Source organism: Zosterops lateralis, assembly GCF_965231275.1.
Source record: "Zosterops lateralis genome assembly, chromosome: 12".
NCBI classification, from domain to species: Eukaryota; Metazoa; Chordata; class Aves; order Passeriformes; family Zosteropidae; genus Zosterops; species Zosterops lateralis.
Window position 1 is genome coordinate 4,701,020 of NC_139772.1, and position 21,571 is coordinate 4,722,590.

Sequence of the window (21,571 nt, forward strand, 5' to 3'; positions counted from 1 at the left end):
GATAACTCTTTTCTGTAGGTTAAATGAAAAATCAGTAATGCTACATGACTTTGAGATGGCAAATCTATTTTAAAAGTGGCCATTTTTTTCCTACAAACTCTGGGAAAATATTACACATAAAACTAGAGCAGCAAGACAAGGTGAAATGAGCAGTTCACATTAATTCTGAAATAACACGTTATGCATTGTCAAATATAAGTCTCTGTTATAAATGACAAAAAGATACAAGACAGTCCTATTGCATTAATAAAGGTCTGGGCTGCAGAAAATAGAAATGGCTGTTGTGGTGTGCCACAAGCACCAAAAGCTTCAATTTAAGTATAGCCTTTATTCCCCCTTCATAATTTTGAATGACATTGACATGATGTCTGCATCTCTGCCACTCCCCAGTCCAGGTATTTCATCCTCTGAGAAAGTTTTCAGAATAAATTGACATTAACATTTTTCTTCCTTTTTCTCTTTCAGCCTTACCTACACCCTGACCTCTCACTCTGCATACAGAAAGAGCAGTTTCACAGCTGATATATTATATAATTTTCTAAATATGGCCCTCTGATGCTTTAAACCCCTTTCTTGTTCTGAGCTTGCACAACTAAATCATCACTAGATATTTTTATTATGGAGTCTTTTGCAGCAAATAAAGAACATGAAAAAAAAAAAAAAAAAAAAAAAAAAAAAAAAAAGGTGATCTTTCTTTTCCAAAAATTAAGGGATTAAAATACGGTTGATATAATTTTATAAAAGCAGGTCACCTCTTCACACGAAAAAAAAAAAAATTCCTAGGTATTCAAAAACAGAGAAATCATCTTGGGTCTTCAAATAGAATCTTCCTTGAAATGAGCATGCTTGTATTACAGAGAATCACACACTTGCACATTCGAGGATGGCACCACAGATTTCTGAGAGTCTAAATTCTCCTGGCTGTGAATCATCCCTTCACTCAAGGCATTCTTGGACGAATATGCAGAAACTCACACATTTTCCAGTGACTAATCCAACTCCAGTCACCGTGAGCTTTCCCTTAATAATTGTCCTGAAAGCACTTTGCATCTGAGAAAGAATGGAATATCCATAAGGGATCAGCCTCCTCGAGGTTTACACTTCACCACCTGCTTGCTCTACAAGCTTAAATATCACAACTTTGGGCCCTAATTTATTCATGTGTATATAAATGCTCCAGCACAGTTTGGGAGGCTTTATTTGGGAGTTCTGGAATGTCCTGTCAGACAGCAAACCCCAGGTGTCAGCCACACTGCTGTGTGTGCCTTGGCAGAGTCCTGGCAAATCCTGCCCTCCCTCGGCCACCTCTGGGTGACCAGCCTGGGACAGTCTGAGGTGGGGAGAGCCAGCCCCAGTTGTGTGTGAGCCAAGGGTGCCCATCCAGACACAAACACAGCTGGAAAGGTTAAACACACAATAAAAATACACAGCACAACCATAAGGAGGTAACACACTGCAACAGACCGTGCTGGGAAGTCACACTTCAGTCACCCACCCAGTATGCAGGGATTTATTTCTGCAAGAAAAGGGTCCATTGCAAATTAAACATGCCAATCAAATCCCTCTGTACAAGGAAACCAAACTTTTCTTCTCTTAAGCAAAAATAAATTCATTCTCTCAAATGGCTATCTGAGTACACAGGTGAGACTAACCTTGGAATTTAACTGCTTAATATTGGGCTGTGAAAACATCACCCCAAACTTAACGTCATGCACAGTCAGAAATACACTGCCTCTTGATCTACTGTCCTTCTCTAAAGGACACAACCAACCTGTGTTCTTTCATTTAGGGGAAAATACAAAGGTTTCTCCCCAGTTCCTTTCTGTTATAAATTCCTTTCGTATATGGTAACTCAAGTCTCCCAAAATGTAAAATCTCCAGTACTTGGACACTGTGTGATCTGAACCACAGAGATTGTTTAAACCAGATTTCCTACCCTTTGTAAATCTTCACTTCTTATGACATCAAAGACCCGGATCTAGGAAGAGTTAACTTTAGCCTTAACTTTAGCAACTCTTTCACTCTATTCTATACAGATATGCTGGAAGGTTTTCAACAAAAGGGGCCTTTTCATGAGCAATGCAATTTAAAACACACAGCAGTGCCACTTTTAGGCCCCAGGGTTGTGTAAATACTTATATAAGTATAGCTAATCCCACATCTCTCCCTTGCCCTGGTCAATTTATTCCAGAATAAGAGTAGCTGCCTTTTTGTTATTGGTGAGGCTTAACTTAAATTGCTTCCAAAATAATATTAACCAAACTTGAAAAAGGTCATTGTAATAATTATAATCAACTCTGGCTTAGAGGAATTTGAGTGTTCTTCAAACATTTACAGTCCATCAGCAAGAAAATCAGCACCATGACATCCAAAATTCCCAACTCTACACAGGGCAGTTAGGGAGAGAAAAAAACCCCACATTTCTTTCCTTGATCTCCAAAGGGAGAGTATTAAAACAAAGTATAAAAGTTGGACTCCATCTTGGCTATCTATTAGCAACCTATTTTTGTATCCCAAAGTTAAAGTGTCTCCTCACTATCTGATTTAGAAACACAAACCCATAGCAGACGCAAACATTGAGTTTTCTGCCTTCTGTAAAGAGCAGTTGTCAAACTTGAATTAAAATAGCACACATGGAACAGGAAACCATCTTAACTTTGCCACTTGTACTGAATATTAATTCTTTTGGGACTGACACACACACAAATAGCAACCATTAAGATCACCTCATGAATATTAGATGTTTTACAGCATAAGTGTATTAATATAATACTTGAGATGATAATGCTCTACCCTCAAAGACTTTAAAAAATTCAAAAAACAAAATTGTGGGGTTTATTTGTCACAAAGCCAAGACAATCCACCAGCATATATTTGGGGTCATTGATTTATACATCCATATACAAGAGGCTGCTCTGTTCAATTATCAAATAGGGAAGCTTCAAATCCATCATTTTTCCACTTCTCAAGCAAAAAGAGAGCCTGAGTCTCACTCAAAAGAAGTGACAGCAACACACAAATAACTAACTAAATAAAATACTTCCTTCCTCTTCAGCAAAAACACTGTCAGCAAGTTAAAACTGCAGTGACTTTCATTTCTAGTAGACCAGATATGGTTCATGGTGAGATGGAACAACTCTTCATATCATATTCTGGAACAATACCTGCAATATACAGCTTGTTGGGGCAGATTCATTGCTTTTTAAGACAATAAAACAATATTTTGCATATCTGTGCTTTAGATTAGGACATATTTTTGTTCTGATCGTTATACACTTCACTGAAGTGTTGCTCAATTTAAAAAACTGCTACAGCACTACAATTTTTGTGGAGAGGCAGATCGCTTTTGGGTAAGTCACAGGTCTGGAGCAATATTCCCTGTTCTAGCAGTGACTGCCTGTGGATCTGGAAGCAAAGCCATTACCCTGCTGGATCACCCAGGTTTAAGAATCAAATTACAATATTCACCTTCTTTTAAAAGCATCAAAATCCACGCATAGAGCAAACTAGTTAATTTATTACCACAAACACACACCACTCCCAGAAAGCTTTGATAAAAGGTGATTACAAGACAGGACTGAAGAAGTTGAGCCCAACATCTGGAATGCACAGTCTGTTCGGCTTTAAATCTGTCCCCTCTCCACAAAAGGCAACAAGAAGACTTCAAAACACGGTCAGAGATTGGTTTGGCCAGAGGACTCTGGAGTCTCCTTCCCTCACTGAGTAGTCATTTTCTGCTGTTTTAATATTATTGCTCTGCGTGTAAACCCCAGGCTTTATTTGCTAAACAATATTCAAGCACTGCTCTCATAACTGAATTCTACATGCCCTCTCAGGACTTCTTTTCTGGCACAGCACCAGCAATACACTTGTACTCGCATTCACACACATCATAATAGGAAAGGATAATTACCCTCATTTGTCATGTAAGAAACTGGGGCAATGAAAGATGATGATGCAGAGTAACTGCTAATTGGGTGTCCAGACCTGTTTGCTTTTCCCCAGAATACTGAAAATGACCGTATTTTCACCATCAATGATAAAAACATCCTGCCAGACAACCAGTCTTTATTTCCACTATATCACATTTCCAGTCTCCACAAGGAATGAGACAGGAATCAATGGAAACAGTAGCAGAGATTTAATATTTTTAAGTCAGGAGCATGAAGAGAAACTGCTCAGACAATCCCCAAAATCACACAAATTCTCAGTGCCTGTCCTTGCAACCTTTCAGACCAATGGGTTTTTAACTTACCATGTATTTACCAAAAAACCCCAAAACCTTCTAAAAATCCACACCTCAACAGACCAATAAATGATTCTGGCATTTCAGACAAACTATTCAATTCCTTTATTGAGGACAAACACTGCTTTGCAGCTGTAGAGTAAAATCATGCTTACAATAATTTAAAAAGTTACCATATAATCATATATGCAAGCACTGTAATTACACTACACCACCCTGAGCTGCACAAATCACAGAATCACCAGGCTGAGCTTTCTTGGCATCAGTTGTGTTCATAAGAACTGAGCATTAGTCTCACTTTATTCTTCTCTTCTAGTTTGTGCAGCCCTATCTACCTTTACACTCTCCTTCTGTTTCCTGACCTTGTTATAAATAGTGGGTTTAGTCAGTTCCAATATCAACCAAAGAGCCAATACCAACTCAGGGCCTTGAAACCACCTCGTATCGCACAGCTTCATCCTCCTAAGTCATTGGTACTTTCCAATAATGGTCCTAAATAATGACTTCCATCCTGAGACAGCAAATTGCCCAAGAATTCAAAATGTGAAATCAGTTTCCTTGTATTTGAAGATGTTTGGTTGGTTCTTTTATGGCTTTTTTTTTTTTTTTTTTTTTTTTGAGAGAGAGAGAAGTGGTAAAGAATAATTACTCACTTGAATTTATAAGACATAATGATGGAAAACAGTCTGTCAATTCAGAGAACACAAACACCATCATATTCAAAGATGAAAATTTTGAGGACAAGGCTAAGGACAAAAGCATATTAATCATATTTAAGTAGTGTTATATATCTAAATAATGAGCTGCAGAAGATTCTTCGTCTACATTACAACAATTCAAAATATTCTCAGCAAATTACCAAACTCCTTCAGCCAAATCTTCATAATGTTAACAAAAGGCCTGTTAAATTAATATTTGACAAGTACATCAATTTATTAGTAACTCCAAGTTCAGGTACACATTGCAAATACTCACAGAAACCTTCAATCTTGTCAGCTGTCTTGCTCCATGCTACCTGCCTGGTTTCCATTATGACTTGAATAGTCCTCCTTTCAGGGCTGCTCTTCTTAAGACTGAATATTGTCATAACAGTTCCCAGTTCCAAGGTCCTTTTGATCTGGCTTTTCTCATACTCAGGCAGCATCCCATAGTCTATATTCTTTCTGGGCATTTTTTTTTCTTTTTAATCAAACTTTTATGGTCTTCAGTGTCCTAAAGAGATAAAAAATATAAGGAAGAAAAGGGAGAAAATTCAATATTTGAAACAGCATTTTCATTTCTTTAAAGATCACATTTATGTAGTTAAGATACCTAACAGAGACTTCTGCCCATGCAAATGCAAGGCAGGTACATGGCCAACATTAACCCTTGCTGGTTTCTCCTGAAAGGATGTGCAGCCTTCACAGAGGACAGTTCCAGCAACATCAGCTTGTGTAAACTCCTGCACTCTATTAGAATTTAAACCTGGATGAGACCTACATGAGAATGTAAAGAATGTAAAGGGAAAAAAAAGGTAATTGTCCTTTTGAGAACTGTAATGAAGGGAAAACATGAGTAATACAAACACTGAAGTGCTGGCAACATCTAAACATCAGTTTTTTGTACTTTTAGAACTTCATGGCTGTGTTTCTCCTACACAGTCTGCCTTTTCTTACCCACATGTTGGGCGGCAGGTATTTGTGTGCCTGCACTTGAGACATATCTTAGCACAAAACAGCCAAAAGAGGGATGTGTACAGAGCAGATCTCACAAATTAGCAAGTTTCTGTGCTCTCTGGTCTCCCACGGCACTGCATCAAATTATAAGCCTGATTACTCCTCAGGGAGATTATTTACAAACAGGATGGTCTGCAAGCTGCTCTTTCACCCACGAATGAGTATCACTGTCACACAAGTCGCGGGGGTTGCTGCCACACAGCTCCCAGCCGTGCCCCTAAACCCCACCCCGAGCAGGACAGGTTTAAAGCAGCTCTGTGCATGCAGCCACCAGCCACGGCGTCTCCTCTGCTTCTCTTCCTCTCTCCTCAGACCGCTGCTCTCCATCACAAGCAGTTTCAGTTTCCGTGTTCATGGCTAATTCGACCGTGGCACTTCTCGCTTCCCCTTCCCAACTTCTGCCGGCCCTCGCCCCCTCACCCCGTGTCACTGTCTCCTGACTGCTCCGCGCTGCTCCCTCCCATCAACAGCACCAAACTGCCTTGAACATCGTGTCACCGGCTGCTTTAGGAGCAATCCCTCTGACTTTGAAACTGTCCGCTACAATCTTTCCAATCCTTTTTTGAATTCTATCACTTCAATAAACACTTTTTTAGTTTTTTTTCAAAGTTAACAGAGAAGCTACAAGGGTCCCTTCTTACCTCTTCACTGCCAACCGTGAGCTTGAAGAGCTCTACAGCAGGAAACACTCCATGGTTTGCAAAATATTATACACATAATTTAGTGTTTTATATTGGCTTGTTACAGTAATAAAAAAATGGAGTATTCTTTCCTTACACTACTGAAAAAATTTATATACCCCAATCCCAGGACTGGGAGGGAGTGAACAACTTTGAAGTATTGTAAGCAACAGCAGATTTATTATTTTCTTTTAGACATAATGTAATAATTTAAATTATGACAGGCCTGAACCTAAAAAGACAGCCATGGTCATCGTGCTACAATGATTTGTTAAAACAAGAATTGAAAGGATAGAAAAATAATAATTAAAAAAAAATAAAATATTTGAACAGTGTCTGTTTTCTGACAAAAAAAAAATAGAAACTCTGTCTTCTCTCTTTGCTCTTTTCACTAAAAATCATAATAAAACAAATGTGCTTTGATCTGGGACAAGGTTTAAGCATTTGTGCAACACTACACTGAATAATTTAAAAAATGAACTTTTTAAATAAGTATAGTTTTTCAAGATATGATTAAAAAATATACATCAGCTCTGCCTTTTACAGTACAAGGTATAGCTGTTAAATGAAATATGATTTAGAAAAACAAAAAAAAAGTTCCTAAATGCAGCTATTTAATAAAGGGCAATGCAGCAGGTTTTTTGAGAGGTAACTCCCTTAGTACAAAGGAACTGCCTCTCAGAGGTGGCTTCTTAAACAGTTTCTGTTGAATATAATACTGGACTTCCCCTTTCAAAGGAGCTCTTTCTCCTGAAACCAGAGAAAACTGGATTTAATCTAACTTAACTCTTAAATCATAAGCCAAGTTTTTGACTTAAGGTGGAAAAAATATTGCAGTATTTGACCAGCCTAACTGACCACTCCTAGACTGTTTTGGCCACCTGCTCCAGTTTAAGAGTAACATCACAGAGAGCTGCCTGATAGTAAAAAAAACAATCAGAAGCACTTGGCATTAGACCTTCAACATCTGGAGTTGTCTTACACTCACCCACAGGTGCCCCTCAGCCTTCTTTACACCCATCACTGCACAAGGATCTGAATTAACAATCTTTCTGCCCATCCATGCAGCAGAATTCTGTGATGACCTCCATCACCCCATTACCTGGATGCCTCTAACCCAGCAGAGTGTGAACTACAAGATGCTGTGTGTAATAAAAGCATCGCTGCTTCTTGTGCTGAAAAGTTACTTAAGCCTAAGTTGGAAAGATGCAGCATCACTTACAGGACTCAGCAAGTGAGGTAATAATCACCAAAACATGCCACAAGCTCCAGCTTGGACACAGACATGACTCTTTCCCTTTGACTGTAGAAATTACAGGAGCTAATTTTGAAAGTGTCATGTACCATATGCAAAAGTTGGATCACTTGTTACTGTTTGTGTAAGACCTGTTCTGATAGGTTTTAATTGAAAAGCCTGACTGATTTGGACTAAAAAGTCTAAAAGGCACACTGCTAGTAACCAAGTGAACATGGACATTAAAAAAAAAAAAAACTCAAAAAAACAAATTCTATTTAATCTATCCTGTCTACTTAGTTTTACTTTATTTACTTCAGACTTTAACAAACCCTTCTCAGCAGATCAGCCTACAGCTCGTAACTTCTTCATGGTAATACAAAGAGGATAAACTAGAAAAGGCAAGTTATAAATGTACAAGGTAGTAAGAATATCTCAGATAACCACTGATGAATCCATAGTCTGTTATAATTTCACCCATATGACACAGCAGGTGCTTTCCAGACGCAGAGAGTTAACCAAGAACTGCAGTCCAAAGTTTGTCTCCAGCCAATTTCTACATTTTTCCCATGTGCTCTGGGCATTGCAAAAGGTTTGTTGCATCCTCTGCCCTGAGCTGTGCTTTTGGATTGAGGACATCACCTCGCCAGACGGAAACCCACCAGTGACAGCAGCACAGCACTGATAACTAATCACAATCGATGCACGGCCCTGTGCTGCCCGCAGAGCCCTGGCGGGGCTCAGGGGAGCGGAACCCCCGCAGGACGGTGCCCACCTGCCCCGGGCAGGGCGGGCCCTCAGCGCGGGCAGGGCCGCGCACGGCTGGGCTGCTCTCAGCCACTGACAAGGTTTCCTTCCTTCTTCTCCGCCAGGCTGGGCTGCGCCGGGCCCGACCACACATACAAGGTGCAGGGTGGCAGGGCCACCTCTCGGGGAGCGCCCAGACTCTCTTGTCCCTCCAGCTGAAGTGCCCTCAGCCCTCTGGCACGAGTGTCCCTCACCCTCCGCCGCACCCCGCGCATCCTCCGCCGTCCCTCCCCAGAGCCTCCCTCACGCCGGACCCGCCGCCCCGCCCCAGCCCCAGCCCCGCGACACCTGCTGCTGCTGCTGCTGCTGCTGCTGCTGCCACCGCCGGGCCGCCCTCACCTGCACGGCGGCGGCGGCGGCGGCGGGGGCTCCGTGCGGCGGCGGGGAAGTGCCGGCTCTGCCCGTCCCGCTGCCGTCCCGCTGTCCCGCGGCGCCTCTCGGGGCTCGGCTTCTGCCGTCAGCGGGAAGGGGCGGCGCCACCTGACCCCGCGGCCACCCCGGGCGCCCGTGGCGTGGCCTCCCCTCAGCCACCCCGGGGGTCCATAGCGCGGGCTCCCCTCAGCCCCGGGGGCGCCCGTGGCCCAGGCTCCCCTCAGCCACCCCGGGCACCGATGGCGCGGGCTCCCCTCAGCCCCGGGGGCGCCCGTGGCCCAGGCTCCCCTCAGCCACCCCGGGCACCCATAGCGCGGGCTCCCCTCAGCCACCCCGGGCGTCCATGGCGCGGGCTCCCCTCAGCCACCCCGGGCACCCATAGCGCGGGCTCCCCTCAGCCACCCCGAGTGCTCATGGCGCGGGCTCCCCTCAGCCACCCCGGGCACCCATAGCGCGGGCTCCCCTCAGCCACCCCGGGCGTCCATGGCGCGGGCTCCCCTCAGCCGCCCCGGGTGCCCATGGCACGGGCTCCCCTCAGCCATCCCCAGCGCCCATAGCGCGGGCTCCCCTCAGCCACCCCGGGGGCACCGGCCCTGCCCTGCCGTGTCTCCCTCAGCGCCGAAGCGGGGCCGGGATCCATCGGGATTCCTCGCCCCGTCCCTCTGCCCGCCCCGGGGCTGCTGTGGAGAGGAGCATTGAGCCCGCAGGGCCCCAGAGCCGCCCTGAGGCGCGGTGTCCCCTCGGCCAGGGCGGGCTGTGCCACCGCTCCCAGCTGATGTTCTGCTCCTCTGAGGAGGGGGTTGAGCCTCAGGAAAGGCTTCGCTGTCGCTGGAGTTGCCTTGTCGAGTTAAAACTGACTCCGAGTGATCTGCTATAATTGCATCGCATGTTAGTTTGGGAGTGGAAATGCTAAAGGTGTTTCCCAGACTGGGATTCAGGAGAATAGTGGTAGGACCTGCATCCTGCTTGCAGGTCAAGCCCTGGGGCTCGAAGGTACAGCCATTCAACTTGATGTATTGGTCTTGTTTCAGACCAATTTGATAGATCTGGGGGAAATTCCTACACCCATAGGCACGATGACAAAGTCATCACAGGGAACAAGTCATGCCAGTTCAGCAGACATCAAAATAAATGCCCAGAAAGCAAAGCTAGGGATGCCACAGCATTTGCAGGGAAGATCTTGGCCATTTCTGCCAGGGCTGTGCCCTGTTATAATGGTGGGTCCTGTATTCCAAATGCTGATTGCCAAGTGCTGACGTTAAGTTTCATGGAGATAATTCTTCATCTCCCCCCCCTTCCAACACTGCTGGCTGGCACAAGGGAATGAAAAGCACAGGTCTTTTAACAGACTAATCTACTCAGAAAAATAGTTTTCTATAATTTCGGTCAGCATTATAAATGGTTGAACAGTAGTCAAACATTAATTGATACTTTCACCCTATAACGCGCAGAAACTACTGAAACAAAATGATACCTGCAATGGGGTTCTGCACCAAATGCCACCAAAAATACTCTATAGCTACACAGAAGGAGAAGAAAATGCCAATTGTGTCCAGCTCTTCTGTAGGAGCAATTTGAGATACTCTTCCTAAAAGCAAACTTACAAGCCTTTATCATGGTCAAATGCACCAAAAGGTTTCAAATAAGAATGACCTATCAGAACAGAACTGAGGAACACATTCAAAATATACCACCACAAAAGGAAGAAAAGCGTGAAATCCAATACCTGGGAAAGGTGTGGTTCATTTTAAATGCAAAACAAAAAGCTGATCATTGCGATCTTATCACTGTTTGCTATTTTGTGAAGACTTTTCACATTTTTCCAGATGTCTAACCTGGGAAAAGTTTCTCTCTTTATAATGTCTGACTCAGTTACAAGTTCACAGAACAACATCTAACAGAAGCCATGGCAGTAAATGAATGAGAATAGCAGAATCTTTATTAATCACACCATGATGTCTCTGCCATACATTATTTTTAGCTCTTCATCTTTAAAGTCTTCAGTGTTTCATCTTGAAGCTGCCTTTGAAATTATGCGAACAGTGGCAAAAAGCAAGAGCCAAGCAGCCAATTTCTCCAGCTGCAGAAGCTGATACCCAAACATCCGTTCACACCACGGAGAGCTGAAGGGTGCAGGTGATCCTGGGCATTTCACAGGCAGGAGATGGCAGTATTCACTTAATGTCAGCTGTCACATCCAGGACTCATCTGGGTCTCTTGTCAGTGAATCCAAGCTCCAGCAAATACCAGCCCCAGCAGCCCCTCCTGGTTCTGCTTTGCTTGGCCGGGTACCAACAGTCTCCTCACCAGTCATACGGCACAGCTTCAGCACAGGAACCACCCTTGAACAACCCAGAAGCCACACGGGCACAGAGTTGCTCATCTTTCTGGTATTTAGAGCTGAGCTGCTGTAGTTAAAACACTGCTGCAAAGAAAAACTTTGGTCTGGACATACTTGTGGTTGTGCTTCATTGGTGTTTTGGAAAGACAAATAAAACCTACCCAGTCTTAGTATTTCTTGCATGACCTTAGACTTACCTGATAAAACTCTCTTAAAGCTGAAGAGTCATTATATAGCCAAAGAAAATACATATGTTGGAGAGAGTCATGGCTGCAGTAGGGATCATAACATTGAATCCTGTAAATTGCTGGATGTAACATAATCTCAGATGGAGTAAGCAATCCTTAAAACCAATCTAATAAGAGTAACTCTTAGAAATGCCAGCTGTTACTCAGCACATTCACTGGACCCAAAATAAGAGTACTCAGACTTCCTCACGATCCCAACAGATTTATTATCAGAATCTGCAGCTCTGCCATCCAACAACCAAACCTCAAAAGTGAGAATTTCCAGGCAGACAACATAATTTCCTGTAAGGATTATGGATCTTATAGTCACAGATAACTATCAGGTGACATCTTCAGTCCTTTTTTGTAGAAAAAAAGCCTGTAGATACATACTGAGGAGAGGTGTGGGAAAATTAGTCCTCTGAGTTGAAGAATCTGCCCCAGAAAAACCTGTGTGTTTGAAAAGAAGGTTAACCACTAGAATAAAATGTTCCTTCCTTTACTCTTTTTTCCTTTCAGTTTAACTTCCTTCTTATAATTTTTAAAGACCCCTTGAATTGTTAAAATATCACAATTCATACTATAAGATCTGAAAAGCAAGTTTTTCAGCTAGGAGCATAGTTTTACATTTTGGTCATAAATCCTTCAGAAAGGGAATTTATAGTGTTCACGGTGACACTCTCTTAATTACAGCACTGAAAAGTTCAACCCTGTCTTATATTTGGTAATGAAGTGTTGATTGCTTCCCCTGAAGAGTAAAGCAAGGCATGAAAGAGAAGCACAGGACTGGCTAGGGAGCCTCATGGATATAATAAATAATGATCACAAAACTGGTGCCACTTCCTCACAGGAGCTACAGTGAGAAAACAGCTTTTGTGTAGAAGAGAGAAGTTGAAAAGATTTACCCTATCAATTATAAGAAATGTTAAAGAGTGATTAAGGCAGGAGGAACAAATATTTTAGAGACTGTCATAGACGTTTACTAGCCAAAGGATTTACTAACCACCACAGTATCTGCACTCCTTTAGCAGGATTTATGTTGGCTCAGGTAGATTGTCTTATTAGAGCTGCAAAAGCTATAACCAGATGTTTCATAAAGAAAAGTTAATTTTCAAAGTTTGCCTTTACAAACTTTTCATCTGCAGGACTCAAGCCGATTTTAAACTTGTCAAGAGAATTCACAGAGAGTTGAGGTAGCAACAACTGCTGCAGTGTGGAGGGAAGAGAGGAAGGATGTCCCTCCCAGTGACTGTTGTCACTGGCAGAGCAGTCCTGTGCCACCCCAGCTCCTCATGGCAATGTCTTCAGCTACTCTGGGAAGCCTTGATCAGGTGTTAGTGATCATCTTCAGTGGCTCAAAGGGCCTTTGTAGCATGAAGCTGACCTTTGAGAGCAATGTCCAGCTGTAGCAGCACAATTCAAGTAATGAATTTTACAGGAGATCCACTTTCAACACCATCACAGGGTGTGACAAGGTGACACCCCCAGCACATCTTCTCAGCATAAGAGAGCTCAGGCTCCTTGAAGAGAATCTCTTGTAGAAGCTGTTCTAGTGTGTACTTGGCTCCATTCTTATCAGGGTTGCATTGTAGTCTTGGGAAATTATTGTCACTTAATCAAAATATTTAAAGTAAATATTGACTTAAAGTAAACTACTAAGGTCACTAGCAGAAAAGCTGACATGAAGGAAGGGAGGTTATACTTGTAAGTGGCTGGCCTGTTGCCTGCTGAAATGTTTGTCTGAGTCCTCAAATGTTGAGCTACTCCTCAGTTCAGTCACCCTGTCTCTTGTTATTTGCAAGATCTGCATTTAAAAATCTTGTGAGGAGTTACTGCCCACTGGCGTCATACACAAAATACAATGCTCTCCCTTACAATTTCTGTAACCATTTGCATTTGTAGATGTCAAAACAATTTTTAAAAAATAATGGAAATCATTATATCACATTTTCAAAGGCATTAGGCCCAGAGGGTGAGGAGGTTTGCCAAAGATCTCGCAGCAGTTACACACTTTGGGCAGAACATTGCTTCCAGGTTTTATCCTAATGTCCTGACTTTGGAATGGCATTTCCTCAGAGCAAAGCTCGCTGTGCCAGAAGAAACCTATTCATTTATCAGAATTATATTTTCAAAAGTTTCAGTCAAGTGAAACTCTACTGTGTGGTTTGGGATGTTCAATAAAAACCTTTTAAAAAATACGTGTAAAAATATTTTAAATAAGTGTCAAAGTGCATTTTTTTAGACACACACTAACAAGTTATTTACTCAGCATCTTGAGCCAGCATCTTTGACCACAGAAAATACCAGTAGATTTAAAGGGCCTGCAATCCCACCTTCAGATGAAGAGTTAAATATTACAGTCACTACATCCACAATGATAAAATGCCAGCAGCTCATTACCAGTACTATCAACAGTGAGTTGATACCAATACTACAAGGCCTCAGCAGAAAAGGAAAACTGCAGAAAACTCTGCAGGGAACCGGAGAAAATTTTCTCCTGTGCTTTTAAAGACAATGACATAAAAAACTTTCATAAAAATAATGGGATTTTGAGTGAGAATGACAGGAAAAAACCCAGCATTTGACAATAGTTTCGAATGAAGTGAGTTGTAACTCAGCAAGAAACAGTCCAGCTCTCCCTCCCAGGTAACTTCCAGCCTTTCATTTCTTTCCCACTACAGAGCAGCACCACAGGTGAGTTGAGAGAAAAGGCTCTGTGACCATCTGCTTTAGCCTCCTGCTCTCACTCATTATCCCTGTAAGCCTGGAGAGGTTTAGGAAAGGGATCTTCAGGCAGGCTGGGCACAATGAGTGGGGCTGAACTCAACCTTCAGCCACTGCTCTGAGCTCATCCCAGGCAGCCCCATGGGGGACACGTGTGAGAAGCCCCACAGTGTGAGAAGAACACACACCAAGGCTTCTCTCCATGGTCATTTTCCTTTTTCCTCCCATTCTGTTGAACTCTTCTTAACACTGATTTTGCTACCACTGGTGGAAGCTTTTCTGGGAGCATAAAACAGAGATAGCCCAGGTCTTTCTCTACTTTCTACATGGCTGATTGCAGGGATTTATTATTGTGCAAGGCCTTCCCTCAGGGCACACAGGAAGGGAGGAGAAGTTCCTTGCATCTGTGCTCACTTATGCATAGATCAGCTTTAATCTGACACATGCTACATCAGAAAAGTTTAGAAAAGCCCTCTAGTTAATCAAAGCACGAGAATTCTCTGGGGATGGCGAGAGCACACTGGTCCTGATGCAGATAATCATGTAGTCATGTAAAAACACGTCAAAAATCTCACTAAAATCAAAATATGATTGAAAAATTATTGATATCCTTGAGTGATAATTTCTGAATATGGATAGAATGAGAGATACTTGACAGGGATATGTCTTCCAGATGCCTGTGTCTTGCAAAAGCATCCATCTGGTTATATCTTCAGGATCAGCATATTTGTATAGAATGCAAATCACTCTTGGAACTGCTGTTATCTTTCTGCACTGTAGTCATAATTGAGTGAGTCATGTTAAAGGGTCAAAACCTTCTGTTCCACTTTTGTGATAAGCATCTTTTCAACATGCAGCTTAGAGATGCTGTATGCCAACAGATCGAGGTGGGAGCTGGTATGTGGTGATCTACAACCATGATCTGCACTGAGAGACTTCTGAGTATCCTGGGGAGCAAATTTACTTTTGTAGCTTCAGAAGAGCCTCTGTTTAGAAGAGCAAAAGACCATTTTTCAGACATACAGGCAGATATCAACAACCCCATATGGTTGCTGATCTCAAATACGTGTGTGTGTGTATGTGTGTATAAAAATAAATATAGGTAGAATCGTATTATTTCACTTATAATATAAAAAAATCCTTTCACATCTCCAAATAGATTATATTTGTGCAAAATTAAGAAACTACACAATATGTTTGTAAACACTAGCTACAACATATCTCAATCACTAACATTTGACTGAATATCTGAACTTAGACACTCTATGAGATGCTTTAAAAATAAACACAATATTTGAACTCTACAGAGAAAAAAAAAAAAAAAAAAAAAAAAAATTTCTTTCCATGGAGAATTTCTAACATGCTCCTCATTTAACAGGAGACCATGTCTAGAATGAAGAACCTCACAACATGAATTTACAAGTGCTTATTCAGCCTGATCTCCAATTAAAAATATATTGGTTAACTTCAGCTGAGCATCCAGGACTCGTGTGTGCTTGTAATGATCGTTAAAATGCCACACACATAGAAAAATTGTTTCTTCTTTTCTTCCTAGACCGGACTAGTAATTTTCAAGTACCACCCCCTCTTTCAAAAATATGCTTTTTAAATTTCCTTTATGATTAAGAAACTCCTTTTATCCTGAAGCTAAGATACAGAATATTTTACAGAAGAGAAGACAAAGGCTGGAACACTGAAAGCTCTGCCAGGTAATTTAAACCCAACTGTGTTCTCTCCAGAACCTTTCTGTCACACATGGGGAATTATTTAACCCCATTTTTGCAAAGGATAACTGCCCTGCTGAGCCTCAAAGGCAGCAATACAGAGCTTACCTTTAATCCTGTGCAGAATAATGAGTGATACACTGCTGAGATTACTGAGGCAGTGTCAAACGGAGGTTTCTTCCTCTTTGTACTCTGACTCCACCTGGGTAAAAGCACACTGTTAAGACCCCTTAAGCATACAAAATCTCTAATCAAGTTTGCAACAGCCTGGGCCTTTTAGCTAATTTAAAATTTAAACGAAAAAAATTGTCACCTTTGATGACACTTCTTTGCAAGGACAGATTTTGTTATGGCTGCTGCTAGCAAGGGAAAAAAAATTAAGAACAAAAAAAAAGTTCTAAGAAAAAAGTGGAACACTAATTCTGAAATATGTCCCTTCCAGCCAGCAGGACTGCCTCCTCTTGTAGCACCCTCATGGGCTGAGCCCTTTTGACACTCACTTGCATCATGCATTAATAACCTGGCAATGTGTTAATGATGCCCCCACCTGAGATCAGCAATTCTAACAGTTTCTGGTTGTCTTAGGCAAATCTTGAATTCTTTGCCTTCTGGTTTCTAAACTATTTGGAATTCCCTTTCTTTTTAAGTTTTTTCTGCATCCAAGGGGTTTATAATTTACTTTTTTTATGAACACTAAGAGTCTCAGGGACTCTGCTCATTGAGTTTTTAGGAAAATGTCAAATATCTTTAATCCTTAGGAAGAAAAAAAACCCCTCAAAACTCTGAGAATTGAAAAAATTCATATCTGTTTCGAGATATGCATTGATAATATATATGCAAACATTCAGCTTCTGTTCAGCCATGTCCTGTCAGGAGAAAATGGTTAAACATGGAACTTAGGATTTAAAAGTTGGACCAGAAAACAACTCCTGTTTTGTTACCCTGGAAGGAAATAGATTAGGAGAAGGTTCACTTTGTTAGCAAATTGTCACTCATTTTATTTATATTTTTAAAATAGTGAATACATTGAAGCCGAATAATGGGATAATACCCAAATAATACTGGTTTTCAACCTATTTATATGCAAATAATAATCAGATTTATAATTAGACTTGTAGATAAATCTGTTTAGAAATAAATACCATTTTAAGAGATTGAAATTCAATACAAATATTTATATCAAAACAGAGTTTGAATATGGCAAAACAGAGTTCATTTTTTGAGATATTTTATGAAAACCAAACAAAATGTGACACTATTGGACTGAAAAGAAAACATAGAAAACTAAAAATAAAAAGCCATGCAGAAATACAACTGGAGAAGATGTTCCTTATAGGACCTCTAAGGAAAAGTAAGAAAACCCTGCTCCCAGCAAGTGCCAGTCAGCAGCTTTCCCCTGGTCTGGCAGCACAGATGGAGGGAACACACAGAGCTGCTGACTTGATGACAGACATCTTCAGCAGGCTGAGAAGACCTTGGCCACTGCTGTGGCAGGAAAGCCTCAGTTACACAGCAAAGACAAGAGCTAAAGTTGCTTTTTGATGATTTTTGTAGCGTGACAACAGCCAGGCTTTAGCACTGGGCAGTGCAACAGCAGCAGTGCTGCAGCAAGGAGATTTTTTTGCCAAGAAAATTGCCAAAAAGGTAGCAAAAACCACCCCATTTTGTTATATTCTTTCTGCAGTATCAAGGATATTGCAGAAAGAATATAAGAAAATGTTTCCAGCCTCCTACTACAGTGGACAGCAGTGAAGTGCTTTGATGTCAGGGAGGAGATCAGTCAGCAGAGTCAGAGAGGACAGCGCTGGAGAAGGCAATGCCTCTGACCCTGTGTCTGCCTCTGCCCTGCTCTGCTTTTAGCTCCCTTCTTGTGAAGAACAGCTTGCTGCCCCCAAAAGATGAAAGATAAGGTCAGTGGAAATGCAAGGTATTGCCAGACTGTGGCTATTTTTTCTTTTTTTTTCAAAGAGAGGAAATAATGTGTGCAGAGCGACAGTGGTTCATATTGGGTCAGTCAGGAAGTGTGGGGCTGAGAATTTAAAAGACAGGTATTTTTGGTTTGTGGTTCTCTCAGAGAGAAAAAAACATACCAGAAAACTTTTTTTTTTTTTTTTTTTTTTTTTTTTTTTTTTTTTTGTCTAAAAAATGCAAACTTTGAGCTCACCTACAGCTAGCTGAGGTATCAACATCATGTTTCACTCTGAAGAATGTCACTTGAAGTGGGTATAATTTGCCTCTGTGGATGCAGTTATTACAGAAATGCCAAATAGCTAAAACCAGTGCTCCTTTGGATTGCAGCACAGATAATGCAGAAGGAGGACAGGGAGACAATGCGATATTATTAACTCTATTCCCACAGGTGAAGAGCTGAGACATAATTGGTTTGAAGCTGAAGTTTCACACACATCTTCATCCAGCATTTACTGTGGAAAAAGGCAGTCCCTGTTTCTGCTGTCCTTGTCTGCCTCTTGCCATCCCTGCCCCAGCTCAACCCACGTAGATAAGAAAGAAATCTGAAAACACAAATCCAAAACTAACACTGTGAATATTGCAGGTAATGAAAAAAACCTGGAGATATATCTCTGTGAGTTACAAAACTGCTTTTAATTTGGGCTTTCATAGTCGTTACTGACTAGCAGTAAACAAGCTGATAATTTTTACTGCTGTAAATGGCCATGGAAAATTAATGCAACAGAACCACTTGGAAGTTCACAAGAGCAGTCCTTGAACAGCAGAGTTGGCTGAAATACCTGGAATTCAATCTGCATGTTACACAGTTACATCTACCTTTTGATGAGGAAGCTGAAAATAGAGGCCCTGTAATTAAGCAAAGCACTGTGTGTTTTGAAATTCGTTAATGAAAAATCCAACCAGCCAGCCAGCAAACAACTGATTCTTGTCTTGACAAAGAGAAAAGGAAAAATCTGTTGTGCCAAGACACCTACGAACAACTTAAAATACATTAAGATAGATCTCAGTTGATGTGACAAAAAAAAAAGAATAAGAAATTTGTCAATGATTCACTTAAAAAAAAAAAAAGCATTTTGCAAACAGGAAAAGAATCACCAAGCAGGAGTTTTTTGAAAACCTCCATGATGATTTAAAAAAAATCCACACTAATAATTTCTGTTGAAATATTCAAGCAGAAAACTTGAGAGCAGAGCAGAGCTGCCTTGGAAGTGCTATTTCTTGCTGACATATGTTTTACAGATATTTTTTAGACCTTCAGACATCATGGCGTTATTTATGTGTGTGCTGAGAACAAATTTGCTGCCTTCTCAGGCTTGTTCAAAACCAGTTTTTAATCACTCTATCAAAAATCAGGCTCTGCAGAAAGATTTGGATCAGCTGAAGATAAAAATGCTGCAGTTGCTCCTCAGTGTGTGGGGTTCCTCCATCGCCCTGATTCAACACTACCTCCTTTTCATTTGTACTGTTAAAAGGAAAGAGGAATGTTTGAGGGATAGGCTGATCCTAACAGCATAATAAAGATGTTTTTTAATTAGTCTTCCCTCTGACTGAAGGAAGCCAGCAGTCTTCCTGGATATGTGTTAATTGAGAAAAACAAGGAAGAAATGGCCATGCTTCATGTACCACAGTGCTGGGTTACTGCAGAGGAGAAGAGAGCCCAGGCAGAGTGACAATCCCAGCTGATTTTACAGGAAATGCCTTTTTAAAGAAACGACAGACACATTTTTAGCAGCTGATTTGCAACAATTTGTTAAAAAAAAAAAATACCTTAAAATCCCAAACACAGAAAAAACAGATCCTCTTTACTTCTGTCGCTCGGCCCTTGTTGCAGGCCCTTGAGAACAAAGAGCAGGATAATAAACCAAAGGACATCACTGGGGCTGTGCTGTGGTTTTGTAACACCAGGTCACATCTCAAACCCCACCACCTGAGCTGCTGCTGCTGTGTGACCACACCTGGGCCACTTGCACTCACACCAGAGCGGCCGTGGCTCCTTTGCTTGTTCTCATCACTGCGGGCGGAAACCAGGGCTGGGTTAAACAAAACTCTTGCAAAGTATCCAGGAGAAACCCCCGAACTCAACGGAAAGCAGCTGGCTGTTTGTTTTCCTTCCTTGTTTGGACTGCAAATATGATGGAAGTTGAAGTCACAAAGGGGACTGGGACAACTTTCTGCAGAAAGCACTGCACAGGCATCCCGAGAGAGCAGTAACACTCCAAAAGACTGAGCTTTTCTCAAGGGATCAGAACATCTCGTTGCAATGGGAGCTTCCTAACCCCTCACCAGAGTCCCTGCATGGAGCAGCTGGTGTGCACAGCCCGAGATTTGCATGGCAGGACACACCTCCTGCTGGGGTTGCAGCCACAGCCACACTCTGCTCTCCCCAGCCCTGCAACTGCTCCTTGGGGACTTCGGGCAATCACTCTGTGCCTCACCTTCCCCAACTGCAAAATAGAGAGGAGGATACTTCACTTTGCTGAGATTTTGGATCAGGAATACAGGAGGACTGTTTGGGATGCAGTATTTGTGTTTGTGGTACACTATTTACTGACAAGGTTCCATCACCAATGCAGCATTATCACTACAACTAACATTGCTATTGTTTTATTCCAGATGGAATCTGTGCTATCAGAGGTTATCTTGCTGTACTTAAAAATTAAATCTGCATGAATGTAGACTGAAAAAAAACAATTTGTAATTCTGAGGCCAATATGCCAACCATATTTATTTATACCTCTATTTTTTTTCAGCTACCATATGATACAATCATGTTGGCAAAAAAGAAATATATTTTAAAGCCTCAGTTGTTGATGGCAACTTTAAGATCTTCCATACTCCTTTCCCAAAGGCAAAGGATTGTGTAATAAAAAGAAAGTCAGTATTACAGCCCTGAGGTTTGGAATTAGCATGATAAACTGAATTTTAAAGTAATACTGGCCCTATCCTGTACTTACAGATAATATAACAGAACTGATGCTGATAGGTGCTGGCACCAAGAATATAACACAGAAGGAGACTGCCAGAGTAATATTGCTATTTATATATGTCACATTACATTTATATGTCCCTTCTACTACACTTCCTCAAGCTGGAAGGCTGTGGTGTGCAGACTGTGAGTCTCAGTTGGGAAACTTGCTCCAGTTCCAATTCCACTCCCCTGCCTGAAGTCCTCAGCAAACCTTCCAGGAGCTCCTGGCTGCCGTGGTTTCAAGCCAGTGACCCAGGAACACCAGCGAGCATGGTTCAGATTCCTAAAATTCTCCTTTCCCAGGACATTAAAATACCATGCATGCTACTCTGGCACTTGGTTTGTTACTCATAGCAGGATTTTGTGCATTCTTCTGGGAGCATTTATGCCATCCTCCCTTTTAATGACAAACTAGTGATGGTTCACTGAGTCCAAACGTACCAGGTGTTTCCGTCACTATGATCTGTTGCTTGTGCAGTACATTTCTACAAGTCATGCAGAAGGCACATCAGTCTACAGGGAGAGAGGAGAGATGCCTGCTTTCCTTATCCCTGGGAGCTGC

The 21,571-nt window shown here is 41.8% G+C and overlaps 1 protein-coding gene and 1 long non-coding RNA gene across 3 annotated transcripts in view; both read right to left on the reverse strand.

Moving 5' to 3' along the window:
- Positions 1-5,475, reverse strand: part of PLCG2 (phospholipase C gamma 2) — a 52,274-nt gene extending 46,799 nt beyond the window's left edge. Inside the window, exon 1 of the mRNA XM_083870170.1 lies at positions 5,222-5,475. Within this exon, the coding sequence (XP_083726296.1) occupies positions 5,222-5,417 (196 nt within the window). The 5' untranslated portion in view covers positions 5,418-5,475. The remainder of the gene's footprint in view (positions 1-5,221) is intronic.
- Positions 5,476-11,842: 6,367 nt separating this feature from the next.
- On the reverse strand, positions 11,843-21,563 carry LOC310914232. 2 transcript variants are annotated; one of them, XR_014590989.1, is made up of 3 exons: positions 21,451-21,563; positions 16,179-16,272; positions 11,843-12,072 (listed from the first exon to the last, which is right to left on the reverse strand). It is a non-coding gene; the product is annotated as an uncharacterized lncRNA (long non-coding RNA). The 2 variants fall into 2 exon arrangements; XR_014590990.1 differs by lacking the exon at positions 11,843-12,072 and adding an exon at positions 14,904-15,332.
- Between the last annotated feature and the right edge of the window lie 8 nt (positions 21,564-21,571).